The sequence below is a fragment of the Hylobates moloch genome, unplaced genomic scaffold (genome assembly GCF_009828535.3).
Source record: "Hylobates moloch isolate HMO894 unplaced genomic scaffold, HMol_V3 SCAFFOLD_23, whole genome shotgun sequence".
Taxonomy (NCBI): domain Eukaryota; kingdom Metazoa; phylum Chordata; class Mammalia; order Primates; family Hylobatidae; genus Hylobates; species Hylobates moloch.
The window spans coordinates 38,434,477-38,454,829 of NW_026652298.1; the positions used below are offsets into that span (position 1 = coordinate 38,434,477).

At 48.7% G+C, this 20,353-nt stretch overlaps 1 protein-coding gene across 7 annotated transcripts in view; it reads left to right on the forward strand.

The window, feature by feature from the left end:
- The window catches only part of CREBBP (CREB binding protein), a 181,099-nt gene that overhangs the window by 153,574 nt on the left and 7,172 nt on the right, over positions 1 to 20,353 (forward strand). For 5 of the 7 annotated variants that reach the window (XM_058433772.1, XM_058433776.1, XM_058433773.1 and 2 more), the window contains 9 exons: positions 304 to 414; positions 2,461 to 2,517; positions 6,803 to 6,880; positions 7,197 to 7,264; positions 11,566 to 11,716; positions 12,389 to 12,535; positions 13,471 to 13,584; positions 15,313 to 15,478; positions 15,923 to 16,090. In XM_058433772.1, the coding sequence (XP_058289755.1) occupies positions 304 to 414; positions 2,461 to 2,517; positions 6,803 to 6,880; positions 7,197 to 7,264; positions 11,566 to 11,716; positions 12,389 to 12,535; positions 13,471 to 13,584; positions 15,313 to 15,478; positions 15,923 to 16,090 (1,060 nt within the window). The remainder of the gene's footprint in view (positions 1 to 303; positions 415 to 2,460; positions 2,518 to 6,802; positions 6,881 to 7,196; positions 7,265 to 11,565; positions 11,717 to 12,388; positions 12,536 to 13,470; positions 13,585 to 15,312; positions 15,479 to 15,922; positions 16,091 to 20,353) is intronic. The other 2 variants (XM_032145432.2, XM_032145431.2) reach the window with 1 other exon arrangement.

Sequence of the window (20,353 nt, forward strand, 5' to 3'; positions counted from 1 at the left end):
CCGAGCCTGTCGTTGTTAGTGATGATGGCCTGTGATGTGTGCAATGAGACCGAATGCTAATCAATGCTTTGCCTTGGCTTTCTGCTCTGTGTTGTCTTGGTGTCTGCGTCTTACCTCTGTGTCTGTGCTATTTGTTCCCTTCCCTGTTCTCTAATCCTGCCTTTCCCCACCTGCCCCCTGTTCCTTTCATTGTCCTCACTGACCCATCAATCAACCAACAACGCCCCCCCTTCGTCGTGGTGCTCTGCCCTGCTCTGATTGGTGGCTTCGTTGCTTGGGTGGCTGTGTGTTATGATGGACCAGTTCACCCAAGTATGGCCTTCTTGCTGACAGGTATCATTTCTGTGAGAAGTGTTTCACAGAGATCCAGGGCGAGAATGTGACCCTGGGTGACGACCCTTCACAGCCCCAGACGTAAGTACCATCCTGTCATTTTTTCTGGGGTGAGGGAGGGTGACCTTAAATTGCTTTTTCTTCTTACCAATGACTATAAAGAAGGTACCAGTGCCGTTTTGACTTTCATGCAATGTTTTTTGGTTTTTTGTTTTTGAGACAGGTTCTCATTCTGTCACCTAGGTGGTGTGCAGTGGCACTGTCTCGACTCACTGCAGCCTTGACCTCTTGGGTTCAAGCGATCCTCCTTTCTCAGCCTCTCAAGTAGCTGGGATTACAGGTGCACGTCACCATACCCAGCTAATTTTTTTGTATTTTTTGTAGAGACGAGGTCTTGCCATGTTGCGTAGGCTACTCTCAAACTCCTAGACTGAAGCACAGTCCACCTGCCTGGGCCTTCCAAAGTGCTGGGATTACAGTCTGTTGTGTTGTGGGGTTTGCTTCATATTAACTGCTCACATTTAATTTGAATATGTGTATACATAGACATTTACACTGAAAAATGTGTTTTGGCTGAACCACAGTGCCCCCTCTGCCTTTATCATTCAAGGCGGTGGTACTGTGGCCTACTACTGGAGACCACTGGTCTCTCTTGACCTTGGTCTGTCTTTTTTTCTGAAATAATTGCTTTTTCCTAGTGGTTGTCAACTTCCATTTTGGGGAATTATAAATTTTCTTTATTTTAATTTTTTTTTTTGAAATAGGGTCTCACTGTTGTTACCCAGGCTGGTCTCGAACACTCTTGCCTCAAGCAGTCCTCCTGCCTTGGCCTTCCAAAGTGCTGGGGCCATCATGCCCGACCATGTAAATTTTCAGTTACACCTGAGAAACCAGGTAGCCCCATTTACAGAACTGGCAGTAGCAAAAAATGAGTTTGGTGTACATGCCCTGCCCTTTACATTTAGTTTATCTCAACTTAAACCTCCATCCTTTCAGTTGCTGAACTCTAATGCAGATTAATGGATTCCAGTGTTCCCCAACCCCATTTTTTAGCCTAAAGTCTAAATGTGTCTCCTTCCCTCACTAGTGCTTTACCTATTGTTTACCAGCTCCAAAGTGGACGGGTATGACTTTGTTAGTTCATTCCTGCACAGGGTTAAACTTGTATTTCCAGTGTTTGTTTTCCGGCAGAGTTACCTTTGAGTGATAGAATGGCCACTGTGTGGCAGGAAAAAGCAAATGCACAAATTGTGTTATCAACTCATTTCTATGCTCAAATACCCTAAAAACCTGCCAGCCACCCACCACATCTGCCCGGGTCTACCGATCCCTCTTTTCATCAGACTGAGTTCCCCAGTCTTCCATGATTCCTACCACCCTACCCACAGTGTGACTTCCCCCAACAGAAAGGAAGGCTTTGCCGCAGGAGCGGTTTCCAGCAGTGTAGGCACTTACACTCTACCATTTTCTTTGTTCAAATGCAGAAAAAACCCAACTTGTAAGACAAACAAACCAAAGTGACTGAAATTCTACATTTTCAATTTATTTCTCTTGTCATCCTAATTCTCTTTAGTTGTGTGATTAATAATTGGACTGTTGCCTGAGCAACATAGTGAGACCCCCATCTCTACAAAAAATAAAAAAAACTTAACAGGGCATGGTGGTTTGTACCTGTAGTCCAAGCTACTCAGAACCGGGGTGAGTTTGAGTTCAGCCTTGGCAACATAATGAGACCCCCATCTCCACAAAAAATCAAAAAATTAGCCAGTCATGGTGGTGCATGCCTATAGTCCCAGCTACCCAGGAGGATCACTTGAGCCTAGGAGGTTAAGGCTGCAGTGAGCCATGATGGCGCCACTGCACTCCAGCCTGGGCAACAGAGCAAGACCCCGTCTCTGAAAAAAAAGAAAAGAAATGATAGTGGAATATGTGGAAAAAGACGTTGTAGTGTTCTGCGAAATTAAATTTTCTGTTCATTCTATTATTACATGTAATTGAGATTTTAAGGGGCCATCATGTCTTTTTGTTTGAAGAACTAGTTAAAAAGTAACATTCCAGAGACCCTATAGTTTATACTCAACAGATAAATTTTAGTTAATAAAACATGTTTTCTTATTTTAAAACAAGGACAATTTCAAAGGATCAGTTTGAAAAGAAGAAAAATGATACCTTAGACCCCGAACCGTAAGTATATAGCTATTTCTTTTCTACTTTTAGTTTTGGTTTGAAATCGGTAAAGTTACTCCTTATGGAGTGGGTTGTGGGTAAAAACATTGGAAATATGTTGCCGTAAGTGGAATTTCTGGTGTGAGGTTATCTTTTAGATATAGATTCTTTTTAAACTTAAATAAAGTACGTATGTCTCTGTAACATGTTCTCTAGTTACTGGATTTTAACAGTGATAAGATTAAATGGATGTTTTAGTTCTATGAGAACCTCTCTAATAATTTGGTCATGGGTGTCTTTAAGAAGCCATTTAGCATGAATCTTTAGAGACCAAAGGTAGGAGTATTTGGTGGGATAGTACTAGTAGTATCGTTTAAAGGGAAATACCAGAAAGAAAACCTCTTGGAAACTGCTTTCTCAAACAATGTAAAGCTTGGCACATGTTCTTGCCATTGTTAAGCACTTTTTTTTATTTTGTTTTTGTTTTGTTTTGTTTTTTTGAGACTGAGTCTCGCTCTGTCTCCCAGGCTGGAGTGCAGTGGCGTGATCTCGGCTCACTGCAGGCTCCGCCTCCTGGGTTCACACCATTCTCCTGCCTCAGCCTCCCGAGTAGCTGGGACTACAGGCGCCTACCACCACGCCTGGCTAATTTTTTGTATTTTTAGTAGAGACGGGGTTTCACCATGTTAGCCAGGATGGTCTCGATCTCCTGACCTTGTGATCTGCCCGTCTGGGCCTCCCTAAGTGCTGGGATTACAGGCGTGAGCCACCGTGCCCGGCCCTGTTGAGCACTTTTCTACAGTGATGAGTGAGAGTGCTGCATTTGCTAACCTTGCTTCATAACAGCCCCTAAAGAGACTTCAGAGTTTCTTCAGTGTGGTAGCCTCTTCCCAGGTCCCCAATGTAAAGTTCTGAGGGCACTCTAAATTGGCATGGTGATACTGTCTATTTTTTGTCCCCACGGTGAGCACAGGCTCCAGGAGCGTTGGCTACTTGAGAAATGTGGGCTGTGACTCAGCCAAGGCAAGAAACAGATCCTGCCCTCCCTATCGTGACCCTGTCCAGGGAAGCCAATGGCTAGAGTGGCAAGCACAGATTTCTACCCAGGCCACCTCTGGAAACCTAGCTTGACTTTTGGCAGGTTACTTCATCTCTACCAGCACCTGGTACACAGACAGGACGATGATGTGAAATCCTAGAGCTGTAGTCTTGGCAAGATGCCAGGGCAGAGCGCCCACCCCTCTCATGACCGTCGGATTGTTCTTCCTGACTTTCCACCTTTCTTTTCACATTGTATCTTTCTCTCCTTGGCTTTATAGTTTCATTATGATTTATATCTACTTTTCTTTCCTTTTTTTTTCCCCCTGAGACAAGTCTTGCTCTGTCCCCCAGGCTGGAATGCAGTGGCACAATCTCGGCTCACTGCAACCTCCACCTCCCAGATTGAAGCAGTTCTCTGCCTCGGCCTCCCGAGTGGCTGGGATTACAGGTGCCCGCCACCATGCCTGGCTAATTTATGTATTTATTTATTTTATTTTATTTTATTTATTTTATTTTTTTTTTTTTTTTAATTTTTGAGATGGAGTTTCACTCTTGTTGCCCAGGCTGGAGTGCAGTGGCACAATCTCAGCTCACTGCAACCTCCGTCTCCCGGGTTCAAGCGATTCTCCTGCCTCAGCCTCCCGAGTAGCTGGGATTACAGGCATGTGCCACCACACCTGGCTAATATTTTTGTATTTTTAGTAGAGACAGGGTTTCACCATGTTAGCCAGGATGTCTCAATCTCCTGACCTCGTGATCCACCCGCCTCGGCCTTTCAAAGTGCTGGGATTACAGGTGTGAGCCACTGCGCCTGGCCTGTATTTTTAGTAGAGATGAGGTTTCACCATCTTGACCAGGCTGGTCTTGAACTCCTGACCTCGTGATCCACCTACCTGAGCCTCCCAAAGTGCTGGGATTACAGGCGTGAGCCACCGTGCCTGGCCGATTTATATCTACTTTTCAACTTCAAAATATATTACATTCAAGTAGTAGGTGCTAGGCAGAGGGAACACATGGATGAGCGCAAGAGTCTCCTTCCTGCCGGTTGTAATCTAGAGAGACAGCTGGGTAATGGCACAGGCTGCAGCAGGAGACAGTACAAGTGAGTCCCAGACAGAAGGGACCCCGCCTGGGCAGAGTGGCATCACCACAGTTGGGCCTGGTTTCCTGGACAAGTTGACACTTACGTCGAAGCTGCAGAGCATTCTAGAAACAAAGGCATGAAAGAACACAGGTTGCTCAATAAAACTACAAGGCCCCTAGAGCGAGTGGTTGGTAGGCAGAGGTTAACTTCATGAAGGGCCATTACACTGTCTCTTGACGTTTAGACTTTATCCTATAATGTGCTGAGGAGGTTTTGAAGAATAGCATTGGTTCTAGTGTAAGAGGGTCATCTTTGGTCTATGAGGTGAACTGATCAGAAGAGGAAAAGATGTTGTTCTGTAGTAGAGAGATTAGTTAAGAGACACAAAGCAGGAAAAGGCAAGAAACTGAAGCCCCATTTAAAGCAAGAGCTTTTGGAGCTGGGCAGGGGGGCTTGCTGGGGGACTGAGGGAAGGGGAGCTACCTAGTTGGCCAATAATAATTGGAAGTGGGAGAAAGAGGGAAATTCAAAATGGATGTCATGGGGTCTGGAATATGCAGTGTTTTGTTTGTTTGGATTTTGTTTGTTGTTTTTGAAACAGGGTCTTGCTGTGTCACCCAGGCTGGAGTGCAGTGGTGCAGTCATAGCTGACTGCAGCCACAACCTTCCAGACTCAAGCAGTCCTCCCAGCTCAGCCTCCTAAGTAACTGGGACTACAGGCACACACCACCATGCCCAGCTAATTTTTTAATTTTTTGTAGAGACAGGGTCTCTATATTTTACCCAGGCTGGTCCCAAACTCCAGTAAAGCAATCCTTCCACCTCAACCTCTCCACATGCTAGGATTACAGGTGTGAGCCACTGCCCCTGTCCCCAGTGTAGTTTTGGGGGGGCACTCCTTTCCCCTGACATGGGAGGGAAGAGTTGAGAGCAGGGGACCTTTGGAGACGGCACAGGAATTGAGGAAGTTCTTGGCCCCAACCTTTGAAATTCTTAGCGTAGGGGATGAGGTCACTGGCTGAGTTTTCAAAGACAGGGCTTGTGGAGGATAAGCACTGGAGGAAAGGAGTGCAGATTCAGAGCAGCTGCCACGTGGAAGGGAGAGGGAGCCAGACAGAGCAGGGCTGTCAGAGAGTGCCATAGGACCATGAACGGGTGCCGCCATTTTTCTGTGTGTTTTTTTCACAGTTTTTGTGTGTGTGTCTTTTCTTTACCTCCAGCAGACTGGGCAGAGAAGCCAGATGAGGGTAGACCCATGGCTGAGGGCTTGCATAGCACGTGCAATGGACAGATTAAGGGGACAAGGGCAGGGGCACACTGTAGAGGAGCCGTAGCTCAAGCTCAGGAGCACACGGGGAGTCACATTACTCACCAGTCCCTTCAGCCCCTCCTCGGAGGTATGCATTGTGGTGGCAGCAAGGGAGGGAGCTGACAAAAACCCAAGGTCTTGACCTCAAGGCATCTTGGCATTTAAGATTCCTGGGTTGAGGCAGTTCCTGGAGGTGACGGAGTCCTGGTGGGCCGTGGTTGTGGGCTGCCGTAGAACAGTGTGGAGGATTCGTGGGGAACGGGTGGTCCATCCTCTCGCTTCACCAGTGTTTACTTGAATAAACCCTTGTCAACTTGCCAGTAGGCCTGACACATTCCACCGTTTGTAACTGACTCAGAACTGGTGTTTTTGTGCCTCACGCCTAGCGTGGCTGCTCTGAACTGGCCATGTTTCCCATTAGTATCCTAAACAATTCTAGACTTAAGAGTACATGTTTAGAACTCTAAAAGTATTGTTCTCTATTTTTTAAGTCAGTTTAGGCATGTGAAATCACCTAGAGAAGGCATTGCTCTTGAAAATGTGTAGCAGTGTCAGAAATACCGGCCTGTGAAATACGTATTTGTCACAGCAATTTTTAAAAATAAAGTTTCCTTTCTGGTTGCAAAGGGAGATTGGGAGAAAAGAGGAATGAAGCGCTTGTACAAAGAAAAGAAGAAAGCTTTTTCCTATAGAAGATATCATATGGATGCATTGTAAAATATAGCTGAATCAGCCAACACATGCATTAATGTCAGCACTACTCAAAGTAAACCCAGAGAACAAGGTGTGGACGCACACACAGACTTCCACAAGTGACTCTGGTCTTGTGGTTCCGTGTGCTTTAACAGTGTGCCTTCTTTGTCTCCTAGTTTCGTTGATTGCAAGGAGTGTGGCCGGAAGATGCATCAGATTTGCGTTCTGCACTATGACATCATTTGGCCTTCAGGGTGAGTAGTTTCCCCTGGCCTGGAGCGCAGTTCTGCACAGAGCCAGTGGCGGGGCAGTTGCAGTGGCTACTGCATCTCATTCATTGTTGTCAGCAAGAACTCAGCAATTAAGAGAGATGGCAGTTGGTTCTAAATTTAAGTTCTAAGTGTTTGTCCGCTTTAGGAATTGTGGAATCAAAGCAGTCTGCCTCTTCACTCTTTAATTTTATAATAATGTGATTTAAACTGCCAACAAAATATCTGAATGCTGCATTTTGTTGGTTTGACAGTTTACATCATTATATACAGTCTCATCATACCACTATTATTTTTGCAGTTTTGTGTGCGACAACTGCTTGAAGAAAACTGGCAGACCTCGAAAAGAAAACAAATTCAGTGCTAAGAGTAAGTTTCGGGAAGCTTTCTGTTTCCTGGACTTCACATTTTAGAAACTTGTAGAAATTGTCCCCATTGTCCTTTGGTTCCTCTCAACACATGGTTCTGAGGTTCGGTTGTCAAAGATTTTCATTAGTTTTTTTCCCCAGTGCTTTGTATTTTTCTTGTCTCGTCCTTAAGGAGAGCCAGGCCAGTCATGAGGGTAAGAATGCAAGAATGTTCTTCACGGGCTTCACTGAGAATAGGCAGCACAGCTGTGAGTCCCTGAAGTCTGTGCTTCTCAGAATGGTCATCTCAGCCACGGGGCTGCTGAGCACAGAGCTCAGAGCAGGACTCGCAACCTTGGGCTGTGGATCTTCATCGAGTGTAAAACATCTCAGTCCACCCTTAAAGGGACTGTTTGGCCTGATTGTTATATGAAAGTCAGCGTTTGTGATCAGCGCATGTTTTAGATGAAAGGTTAGATGTACGGTAAACTTTGTAAATTCTGAGAAAATTTATCAACAGATTATTCTCAAGCGGTTTAGACCTAAGACCCCTCACCCCTCGTGCGTGCATGTGTGGTGTAATGTTGGCCAGCACTCTCTAACCCTGGGCCCTGTGTGGGCTGCCATGGGTCTGTCCCGTGGGTGCTGCGTTCTGCTACAGTGGGGCAGAGTCATGGCCTCTAGGAACCAGCCGCTACCCCGAGAATGGTAGGAGCCTGGCCTGCATGTGGACTTGGCTGGACATGTTACTGCAGCTGGTGGTGCCTGTGCAGAAATAGAAAGAACTTTGCATGAGTAGACTTTCTTTTTTTTTTTAATTTGAGATATTCTCGCTCTGTCGCCAGGCTGGAGTGCAGTGGTGCAATCTCAGCTCACTGCAACCTCCACCTCCCGGGTTCAAGCGATTCTCCTGCCTCAGCCTCCCGAGTAGCTGGAACTACAGGCGCCCGCCACCACGCCCAGCTAATTTTTGTATTTTTAGTAGAGACGGGTTTCACCATGTTGGCCAGGATGGTCTCAATCTCTTGACCTTGTGATCCGCCCGCCTCGGCCTCCTTGCAGAGTGCTGGGATTACAGCCAGTAGCCACCACGCCCGGCTGACTTTTTTTTTTAAGACCACATTGTTCTCAAAAGTTTATGGTTATTTAATAGAGTCAATTCTCAAGTCTTGGGATGGCCTTCTGCAGCTTGACGTGCCAGGCTGTCCTTTTGCTGAGTTAACCAGCAAACCCACACAAGAAAGGCAACTGCAGCAGCGTTCTAACGTTCACTTGCCTGCTGCTCCCTACAGCTGTCACCTTTCTCTGGCAGGACAGGTGACTAGCATGTTGCTCAGGAGATCCCCAACAGAACCAGGGTCATTTGGGGAGCTGAGAATAGAAGAGAGATGGAAATGCTAGGATGGACCATGCACTGGGGGAAGGGGAGGAGGAAGCCACCCTGTAGACTTGAGACTGAGTCTTAATTCAAGTTCAAACTCTGTTGTTAACCAACATCCAAAGTTATCCTGTAGCTTACACTGCCTCTGTTAAACACTTTTGAAATACCACTCATTGATAAACTATTGTAATACTTTTCCTTAGCTCAGTTTCTCAGCTGAGCCACTGTTGACATTTCAGACCAGGTAATCCTCTGTTTTGGGGGCTGTCCTGTGCATTATAGGATTTTAGCAGCATCCCTGGCCTCTGCCCACTCAGTGCCAGTAACACCTTCCTCAACAATTAGTTATGTCTGTCAGATATGTCTCCAGACATTGCCAGATGTCTCCTGGAGGGGCACAGTTGCCTCCATTTGAGAGGCCCTGCTTCAGAGGATTCATTCTGAGTGAGTTCACTAATGCATTTGAGCAAATTGAAAGTTCTTCTCTGGGCCAGAGTCTCAGTAGCCAAAACAGAATTACCCAGAGAACTAGGCCTCCGTAGAACAGTCATTGCCTGAAAGGGGCAGGAGGTGACTAGGCGGAATGGCACAAGTGGTCCCAGAGCAGGTCCATCCCACTCCCACCGCAGCATCCAGAAAGACCCGTGGGCATTCGGTGGATGAGCCCAAGATCTAGAAATGGAACATTACAGGAGAAAAGGGCCTAGGAGACTAGAGGTAGCTCTACTCTCAGTGTGTGTGTGTGTGTGTCAGCACAGGCGTTGTGGTGTCTGATCACAGAGTAAAGGTATGCTTCCTTAATCTTGCATTGAAAACCACCTGCTTCTCATACACCATATGCAAAACCAAATTCAGGTAGATTAAAAGCGAGAAAAGTAAACAAAACTACAGATGCATTCAGGATAAAAGTAAGATAATAATTTTATTGTGTTGAGTTACGAAAAGCCTTCCTTAAAAAGATACAGCCCAGAGATCAGAAAGGAAAAGGCACAAAAGGCCCCTGTCATGCGCCGTGGATGAAAATATAAGTTGAATGCCAGAAAGCGAGGGGCACAATTTAAAGTGTTCATTTTTAGATTTAGCAAGTCTACTTTCACACATGTATCCTATAAAAATATTTGCACATATGCATAAAGGCACATACAAGGACATAACTGCAGCAATGGCAAGGAGTGATGAAAAAGTAGGAACAGTGGCCAAATCAAGTGATAATAGAAAAGCAGGCAGCGCCGTGAGGAAGGCGGCGCAGCGTGCCCCGCAGTGAGCACGGCCTGCCCCAGACCCCTGTACTGCCTGAGGCCACCCCTGGAGTAAGCAGCCATGTAGGGGTCACAGGTGTCAAATGGCGAAGTTACTCTGGAAGAGTTTTTTTTGTTTTGGGGGGGGGGGGTTGTTTTTTTGTTTTGTTTTGTTTTTTGAGACAGTTTCGCTCCGTTGCCCACACTGGAGTGCAGTGATGCGATCTCAGCTCAGTGCAAGCCCCGCCTCCCGGGTTCACGCCATTCTCCTGCCTCAGCCTCCCGAGTAGCTGGGAATACAGGCGCCCGCCACCACGCCTGTAGTCCGAATTTTTTCTGTTTTTTAGTAGAGATGGGGTTTCACCGTGTTAGCCAGGATGGTCCTGATCTCCTGACCTCGTGATCCGCCTGCCTCGACCTCTCAAAATGCTGGGATTACAGGCGTGAGCCCTCGCGCCCGGCCTAATTTTACATTTTTAGTGGAGACGGGGTTTCACCGTGTTGGCCAGGCTGGTCTCGAGCTCCTGACCTCAGGTGATCCACTCACCTCAGCCTCCCAAAATGCTGGGATTACAGGTGTGAGCCACCGCACCCAGCTTAATTTTGTATTTTTAGTAGAGATGGGGTTTCTCCGTTTTGGTCAGGCTGGTCTTGAACTCCTGACCTCAGGTGATCCGCCTGCCTCGGCCTCCCAAAGTGCTGGGATTACAGGCATGAGCCACTGTGCCCGGCCACATTTTTCCTTTTAAATCATTTTTATTCAGGTACAACTTATCCAAAAATCAGCACCACTGGTTTGTTTATTGCAGAAAAATGAAATTTAGAAGTTTGGTCTAAATTTTCCAGTTCGCTAAGGAATCTTCTAAAATTCCCAATTTTCCTGTTTCTCACTAATGTAGGAAATATTTAAAAGCCAGTAAAGAAGAAAACATGTTTGAAAATCTCATTGTCTATAATAATCACTAAGAACCTTTTGCAGCTTTCCCTTATAGTTTTTTAACCTGTATATGAGGAGTTCTCTGTACTGAAATAATGTCCTGCCTCTGGGTAGCTCCTGTGACAGTAGCCACCCGGGGCTGGCCCTGGGTGAGGAGGCGTGGCGGTGGGGAGGTGAGCCCAGGAAAGGCTGCCCTCACCAAGGCTCGGAAACTTCATTCATGCACCGCGTGAGGCGATGGCTCAGGGCAGGCTTGGACGCCAATACTTTGCCAGCTCCTGAGGCACCGGACAGGCACTGGCCAGAGCTTGATTTGTCAGCCCTAGAACATTCCACGCTCACGTTAGACTCCATAGTAGGGATTTTCTCCTCAGAGCTGGGCAGGAGGAGCCCACTGAGGGTGTGCCGTCTCTGCCCTCCAGGGAAAGCAGGAAGCAACAGGGAAACATCCCTCTGCTCCGCCCTAGAGCCCCTGTCAATTTTGGACCCACTTCTATTGCTCTTCTGCCCTATACTGTTAGAAAAAGATGCAGGTTACCTGGGCATGTAAACGGTTTTCAGGAGTGGAGTGCCTGAGATCCCAGAGTCCACCTTTCCCTTATGTAACACTCCTGTCACAGGACAGATTAGATTTCTTCCGTGTTTGGAGAACGTTAGTCCTTTAAAATATCAGCCTGTGCTGCAAAGTGGGGTGGATTCTGTAGTCTCAGTCACTGTCTCAGCAGTGCTGTTGAAGCCCTCTCACCTGCTCCTTCTGGACTTCCTAGGGCTGCAGACCACGAGACTGGGAAACCACTTGGAAGACCGAGTGAACAAATTTTTGCGGCGCCAGAATCACCCTGAAGCCGGGGAGGTTTTTGTCCGAGTGGTGGCCAGCTCAGATAAGACGGTGGAGGTCAAGCCCGGGATGAAGTCACGGTCAGTGTGCCTGCTCTCTGCAGTGCTCTGCGAGCAGTCCCCACGCCCGCTTGCCAGAGCCTGCTCTCTGCAAAGCTCTTGAGTTTGAGGTCATCCTTCAAAGACTTTGCAGCAGCGAATCGTGCAGTAGCCCCCTCAGCCGCGGTTGTCCTGTCTAGGGTTTTAGTTACCCGATACAGTGCAGTAAGCTATTTCGAGAGAGACCACATAACATATTACAGTATACTGTTTATAATTGTCTTGTTTTATTATTACTTATTCTTGTTAATCTCTTGCTGTGCCTAATTTATAAATTAAAATTTTGTGACCAGTACAGGTGTATAAGAAAAAAACGCATAGAGGTTGATACTGTCCACGATTTCCAGCATCCACTGCTGGTCTTGGAACATACACCTCGTGGATAAGGGGGACTGCTCTATAGCCAGTCCTCCTCAGAATCCCGTATTTCATTCACAGAGGTGCAGTTCCCTAGTGAGGGAAACTGGTCAGAAAGCAGGTGCTCCCCGCTCCGGGGCTGATTGGCCCATAGGGAGGACTCCAGGCCGCGGTCTGAGGAGGTGGCCATGCCTCCACTCATCTGCAGTGGCCAGAGTTAGAGGAGCAGGCCTGGTGTGCAGAAGCACCTTGTCAGCAACAGCCTTTGTAAATGTCCGGCTCTGGCTTTTGTTTCAGGTTTGTGGATTCTGGGGAAATGTCTGAATCTTTCCCATATCGAACCAAAGCTCTGTTTGCTTTTGAGGAAATTGACGGCGTGGATGTCTGCTTTTTTGGAATGCACGTCCAAGAATACGGCTCTGATTGCCCCCCTCCAAACACGAGGTAGTTTTCCAGCTCCTTCCGGGGCGTGTCATTCAGTGAGCTGTGTTAGGATAGACCAGGGCTGTCAAGTGTCCCAGAGGAGCCTGTGAGCCTTCATAGGGGATTAAAGTAAATCAAACCACAATTAACTAACCAAAGCAGTTAGTTTTTTTTCCATTAAACTAGCAGGAAATGAACTGTTGAGATGACTGCAGTGAGCATGTTTTGTGTGGCGAGTCTGTGTGGGACCCGCTCTTACCTAAGGCAGGTAAACCTGGGGAGTTGGGTTGGGGCAGCCTGGCACCTGAACAGAGGAAGTAGCTCTGCCACGAGGGACTTCGTGTGCAGTCAGGAATCTGGGCAAGAGTGAACTAAAAGTGGCTTTTCTCAGTTTGCCCTAATTGTGGCTCTCTGTGCCGAGTGGTGCCATTCATCCTTTTGTTCAGTGACAAAAACTGAATTCCATTTAACTGGTTGGCAGCAGGGTTGGGGTTTTTTGTTTTGTGTTTTTTGTTTGTTTTTTTGTGTTTTTTTTTTTTGGTTTTTGGTTTGTTTGTTTATCACATCCTGTTTGGTGGCCAGTGTAAATACCATCAAAACAAAAACTGGCCAATCACAGCACTGTGGGAGGCCGAGATGGGAGGATCACTGGAGCACAGGAGTTTGAGACAAGTCTGGGCAACAAAGTGAGACCCTATCTCTACAAAAAAATAAATTATCTGGGCATGATGGTACATGCCTTATCATCCTAATTACATGGGAGGCTGAGGCAGGAGGATTGCATGAGCCCATGAGGTTGAGGCTGCAGTGAGCTGTGACCGCACCACCGCATTGCAGCCTGAATGACAGAGCAAGACCCTGTCTAAAAATTAAACTTCCAGGGTGTTTTTTGTTGCTTGTGTTTGATTTCAAATTTGAGGGATACTGTGAGTTAAACATGTGCCTCCTTCCCACAGGCGTGTGTACATTTCTTATCTGGATAGTATTCATTTCTTCCGGCCACGTTGCCTCCGCACAGCCGTTTACCATGAGATCCTTATTGGATATTTAGAGTATGTGAAGAAATTGGGGTGAGTTTGGATTAAATTATTTGGAACTAGTAAAAACCCTTTTTTTTTTACTGTATGTTTATTCTGTGAAATAATGGGTATTTTAAGTTTTATGTGTTTTTATTTTTACATCTTAAGATCAATTCAGAATCTCCAAAGCTCCTCTTTCTAGGTGCTCACCGAGCCTCACAGGTCTGGCTCCTGGGCACGTAGCAGGCTTTTTCCCTACCTTTACTTCCTTTTCATTCCCTTTTTTTTTTTTTTTTTAACTTTATTGAGGCAACATTTACATATCATAGAATTCCCCTTTTTTGGATGTATGATTCAGTGGTTTTTAGTAACTTTACCCATTAGTGCAACTATCACAAGTCAGTTTCAGAACATTGTTATTGGCCTATAAGATCCCTCCTGCTGCGGTGGATCACCTGAAGTCAGCAGTTCAAGACCAGCCTGACCAACATGGTGAAACCCCATCTCTACTAAAAATTAAAAAAAGACCGGGCGTGGTGGCTCACACCTGTAATCCCAGCACTTTGGGAGGCCGAGGCGGGCGGATCACAATGTCAGGAGTTTGAGACCAGCCTGACCAACGTGGTGAAACCCCGTCTCTACTAAAAATACAAAAGTTAGCCGGGCATGGTAGCATGAGCCTGTAATCCCAGCTACTCAAGAGGCTGAGGCAGGAGAATTGCTTGAACCCAGGAGGCGGGGGTTGCAGCGAGCTGAGATTGTGCCACTGCACTCCAGCCTGGGAGACACAGACCAAGACTCCATCTCAAAAAAAAAAGAAAAAGAAAAGAAAAGGAAAATACAAAAAAAATTGGCTCACCCAGTCTGTAATCCCAGTACTTTGGGAGGCCAAGGAGGGTGGATCACCTGAGATCAGGAGTTCAAGACCAGCCTGACCAACATGGTGAAACCCTGTCTTTACTAAAAATACAAAAAATTAGCCGGGCGTGGTGGCAGGCGCCTAGGGTAATCCCAGCTACTCGGGAGGCGGGTGCAGGAGAATCACTTGAACCAGGGAGACGGAGGTTGCGGTGAGTCGAGATCATGCCATTGCACTCCACCCTGGGCAACAAGAATGAAACTCTGCCCCCCCCGCCCCCAAAAAAAAAAATTTTCCTCCTGCCCCTTGCTGTTAATCCATCCCTGCCCCAGGTGACCACTAATCTACTTTGTCTCTCTGAAATTGTCTTTTCTGAATCCTTTGTGTAAACGGAACCCTGCAGTGTATGCTGTCTTGGGTCTGGCTTCCTTCTCTAGCACTTGGTTTCTGTACTCTAGACCTGCCCCATTCCCTTCTGAAACTTGAAAAGGTTAGGGGTATTTGATCAAAGTGTCTTGAACAGAATGAATGAGATTTATGTTGACATTGACCTTTGGAGAGAAATAGTCAACTGAACTGCCTTTACAGTGCACAGAAGGAAGGGGATGGCATTGCCTTGATGAGCCATCATATTCCCTGGTTCTTTAATGAGGCCTCAGGTTTCCTTTGCAGCCTTGGCCCTGCCCTGTTTGTGCACCCCGAGGGAGAAGTGTTTCAGGGCCAATTTGCAGGCTTGCATTTGCTCAGGATAAAGTTCTAGCCTTGCCCCCACCACACCCAGCCTTGTGGGTATTCGTTCTCTCCTGTCTCTCTGGTTACTTCTGTCCTGGCTTGAGTCCTTGCTCCTCTGCTATAACTCCTTAAAGGCAGGGCCGATTTCACTGGCACTTTCATCTGACCTGTGTGCGTGGGTCCTGCAGGTATGTGACAGGGCACATCTGGGCCTGTCCTCCAAGTGAAGGAGATGATTACATCTTCCATTGCCACCCACCTGATCAAAAAATACCCAAGCCAAAACGACTGCAGGAGTGGTACAAAAAGATGCTGGACAAGGCGTTTGCAGAGCGGATCATTCATGACTACAAGGTACCCGGTGCTGAAGGAAGGTGGTGGCTTTTGTCACAACTGAGTGAAGGATATTTGTGTGCCTTTTTCTGCATTCGCATACTTGTTAATTACTTTCACTTACGAAGATTAGAAGGCAGAAAAATAAAAGCCTAAAGTGAGAACTTCGAAGCATTTTCTTCAGCTGATTGAGGCTTTCCCCTGGCCGTCTGAGACCAGCACAGTTGGAGCTGTTTCCATCAGTGGGCACTGGGGCCTCTGCATCACTGTTGCACAAATAGGGGCTCCAGCACTGTGGTGGGGAGTGCACATGTGTAGGGGTCTGCTGCACTGTGGTGGGGAGGGCACGTGCATGGGGTTCTGCCACACCGTGGTGAGGGGCGCGCTTGCGTGGGGGTCTGTCGCACCATGGTGGGGGGCGCGCGTGCATGGCCCTCATCTCACTGTTGTGCTTTGCCCACTCAGGATATTTTCAAACAAGCAACTGAAGACAGGCTCACCAGTGCCAAGGAACTGCCCTATTTTGAAGGTGATTTCTGGCCCAATGTGTTAGAAGAGAGTATTAAGGAACTAGAACAAGAAGAAGAGGAGAGAAAAAAGGAAGAGAGCACTGCAGCCAGTGAAACCACTGAGGTACAGACCCTTCTCCGAGCCCCACTGCCTGTGTCCCGCCAGAGCTGTAGGGTGGCAGGCTGGGAGGTGCGTGTTAACTGTTAGGTCCATTCTGTGGTGGTGTCTTCGTTCACACACGCACATCGACACCACCTGCAGCACAGGGCGTTGGTGGGCAGCAGTGTGGGCTCTGCACTCTCTGCACAGTGGATGCTCTGGGGAGCTGGGGGTCCACTTAGACTCGGAGAGGAAAGAGAGGAAGACAGAAAATGGGACATGTGGCAGTCAGGACACAACCCGCTGATGTAAAAAGTGAGTCGAGGAGGCACAGGGTTGCCAGGCCTTGTCCCCGTGTTTGGTGGCCACTCCACACATGGTGCTCATGCCGTGTTGCCCTCTCTCCTTGGCGCTGCCCCTGAGTGCCAGGCAGTGCAGACTGAGCCAAACAAAACCCCATCCCTAGGCCGGGTGCGGTGGCTCACGCTTGTAATCCCAGCACTTTGGGAAGCCGAGGCGGGCGGATCACGAGGTCAGGAGATCAAGACCACAGTGGAACCCCGTCTCTACTAAAAATACAAAAAAATCAGCCAGGCGTGGTGGCGGGTGCCTGTAGTCCCAGCTACTCAGGGAGGCTGAAGCAGGAGAATGGTGTGAACCCAGGAGGCGGAGCTTGCAGTGAGCCGAGATCGCGCCACTGCACTCCAGCCTGGGCGACACAGCGAGACTCCATCTCAAAAAAAACAACAACAACAACAAAAAAAAACCATCCCTGGCCAGGCATGGTGGCTCACACCTGTAACCCCAGCACTTTGGGAGGCCGAAGCAGGTGGATCACAAGGTCAGGAAATGGAGACCAGCCTGGCTAACACAGTGAAACTCCATCTCTACTAAAAATACAAAAATTTATCCGGGTGTGGTAGTGGGCACCTGTAATCCCAGCTACAAGGGAGGCTGAGGCGGGAGAATCACTTGAACCCGGGAGGCGGAGGTTGCAGTGAGCCTAGATCGCGCCATTGCACTCCAGCCCAGGAGACAGTGGGAGACTCTGTTTCAAAACAAACAAAACCCCATTTCTGCCCCCAAGGGAGTGGCTGTGTCCTGGTAGGATGTGAAACAAAAAGAACCCAGACCCAAGCATGGTGTGCTCTGAGCGTGGCAGAGCTGTGAAGGGGAACAAGCCTTGCGGAGGTGACGTGTGGGCCAGACCCGCCCACCACAGGAAGGTGCTGGAAGAGGACCCGCCAGGCAGTGGGAGGAGGCGCGCCGTGTGCGGGTTTGTGCGGCTGTCTGGGGAAGAGATGATGGTGGCGTGGGTGTGGGCTGTAGCTGTAGGTGCAGGGAGAGCGATGACGAATGTTGAAGGCTGCAGCCCCAGAACGCGGGACAGGCGATTGTGACCAGTGAGGAAAAGCGGTGAATGGTGGTAGCTCTTGCGTGGGCCTGAGCCGCTGCCACGGGTGAGGCAGCAGGGAGCCGGCTGGGGACGTATTGCCACTCCGGTGCCTGTCCCATATGAGAGCAGGTCTGTGAGGTGGGTGCCGAGTGGCCTGCAGGCTGAGTGGGGCCTGGACCGCTTCCGCCACACAGACTCGTGCTCACTGCGCAGGTGGTTGAGAGGCAGCCACCTGCTGGACGGCGCCCCAGAGTGTCATTCGCAGGACAGAGGAGGTGCGTGCGGGGGGTGGCATGGGTTTGCGCCCCAGGTGGCTCCTAAGCAGAGCTCCTGGCCTGTTGTTTTCGGACTTGCTCCCGCTGGAGTGTAGCTGGTCTCACTGGTGTCTGGTGAGTTAATGCTTGAGTTCCATCTCCTAAGGGTGACACAGGAGGTTACCGTGTCCAAGACAGGCTTTGCGCAGCCGAGTCCCAGCCCAGGAGGGGGCACCTGCCTGTGGCATGGCAGCAGCAGGGTTGTCCAGAAGACAGGCCCGATAAGAGGCTCCTGCTGGGTCAGCCTTCCCTGTGCACCGGGGACATGCATGTGTTAGGAGGCGGGATGCTGAGGTGTCGGCATGTAGACCTGCTGTCCCTTGTGTGTTTGGTTCATGGACAACAATGGGCAGGGACATGCCTTCGTCAGCAACACCCCAGGAGCTCACTCTGGGGGTCAGCCTTAGTGAGGGCCGGTGCGTGGGGTGGAGCACTGCTTTGCCATTAGCTCTGCTCTGCATCATGCTGTGGATTCTGGGAAATGGGGAGAGGCTCGCGATAGTGTCAGGGATGTGCCCAGGGAAAGCTCCAGAACACAGAACACTGCTGCTCGGGAAGACCAAAAAACAAAACTGTTAAAAATTACTTGTCTGTATTTTCTTAATTTCATGAACATATTTATTTTATAATTTTGTAAAAATAGACTTCCAGGCCGGGCGTGGTGGCTCATGCCTGTAATCCCAGCACTTTCGGAGGCCAAGGCAGGTGGATCACTTGAAGTCAGGAGTTTGAGACCAGCTTGGCCAACATGGTGAAACCCCGTCTCTACTAAAAATACAAAAATTAGCCAGATGTGGTGGTGCATGCCTGTAGTCCCAGCTACTTGGGAAGCTGAGGCAGGAGAATGACTTGAACCCAGGAGGCACAGGTTGCAGTGAGCCAAGATTGCGCGACTGCACTCCAGCCTGGTGACAGAGCGAGATTCCATCTCAAAAAAAATAGGCTTCCTTGGCGGATCACGAGGTCAGGAGATGGAGACCACAGTGAAACCCCGTCTCTACTAAAAATACAGGGCATGGTGGCGGGCGCCTGTAGTCCCAGCTACTCGGAGAGGCTGAGGCAGGAGAATGGCGTGAACCCGGGAGGCGGAGCTTGCAGTGAGCCCAGACTGCGCCACTGCACTCCAGCCTGGGCGACAGAGCAAGACTCCGTCTCAAAAAAAAAAATAGGCTTCGTTTTAAGGCTGACACAAAAATTGAGCACAGAGTTCCAGTATATTGCAGCACCCAGTTTCTCCTGTTACTAATGTCTTACCTTACTGTGGCACATTTGCTGCCACGGTGAGCCATTTGTTGATGTTGATGCATTATTATTAACTTAAGTCCACACTTCGTTCCAATTTCCTCAGTTTTCCCAATGTCCCTTTTCTGTCCCTGAATCTTGCGGAGGACCCACGTGACATTTGGGCTCCTCAGGCTCCTTGTCAGTGAGGTGGGATTTTTTTTTTTTTTTTTTTTTTGAGACAGAGTCTTGCTCTGTCGGCCAGGCTGGAGTGCAGTGGCGCCATCTCGGCTCACTGCAAGCTCCGCCTCCCGGGTCACGCCATTCTCCTGCCTCAGCCTCCTGAGTAGCTGGGACCACAGGCACCCACCACCACGCCCAGCTAATTTTTTGTTTTTAGTAGAGACGGGGTTTCACCGTGTTAGCCAGGTTGGTCTTGATCTCCTGACCTCATGATCCGCCTGCCTTGGCCTCCCAAAGTGCTGGGATTATAGGTGTGAGCCACCCCGCCCGGCTGGATTGTTGAATTCTCTCTGGACTGACCCCTCTCTTTGAACACCAAGAGTCTCTCTCATCTTGTTAAAAATGAAACTCTCTGGCTGGGCACGGTGGCTCATGCCTGTAATCTCAGCACTTTGGGAGGCCCAGGCGGGCGGATCACCCGAGGTCCGGAGTTCAAGACCAACCTGACCAACATGGTGAAACCCCATCTCTACTAAAAATACAAAAATTAGCTGGGTGTGGTGGCCTACACCTATAATCTCAGGTACTAGGGAGGCTCAGGCAGGAGAATTGCTTGAACCTTGTAGGCAGAGGTTGCAGTGAGCCGAGATCGCGTTATTGCACTTCAGCTTGGGTGACAAGAGCGAGACTGTCTCAAAAAAAAATAATAAGTAGCCGGGCATGGTGGCGGGTGCCTGTAATCCCAGCTACTCAGGAGGCTGAGGCAGCAGGATCACTTGAACCCAAGATCATACTACTGCACTCCAGCCTGGCAACAAGAGCAAAACTCCGTCTCTGAAAAAAAAAAAAATAAAGCTCTCTGTTAAAGTGTAAATGAATGACAAGCCTGCGTTCTTTCCAGAGGAGGAGCCTGTGGGCTGAGAGCAAGCCCACCCTCAGCCAGTAAGGCATAGCACTGATGGCCCCGGCAGGGAGCCAGCCTGCTCTCGGTGGGCCTTGAGTGGACCCAGCAGGGGCCTCGGAGTCCCTGCTCTTGATGGGGCAGCTGCTTTTCCCATCAGCAGCTTTCCTGTCTCCTGGAAGCTCTCATGCTTTCTCGGGTATGTAGAGCCTTCCTCAAGGCAGACAGCTACTGACCACAGTTGTGACGTGGAGTCTTCTGCGTCTGGTTGT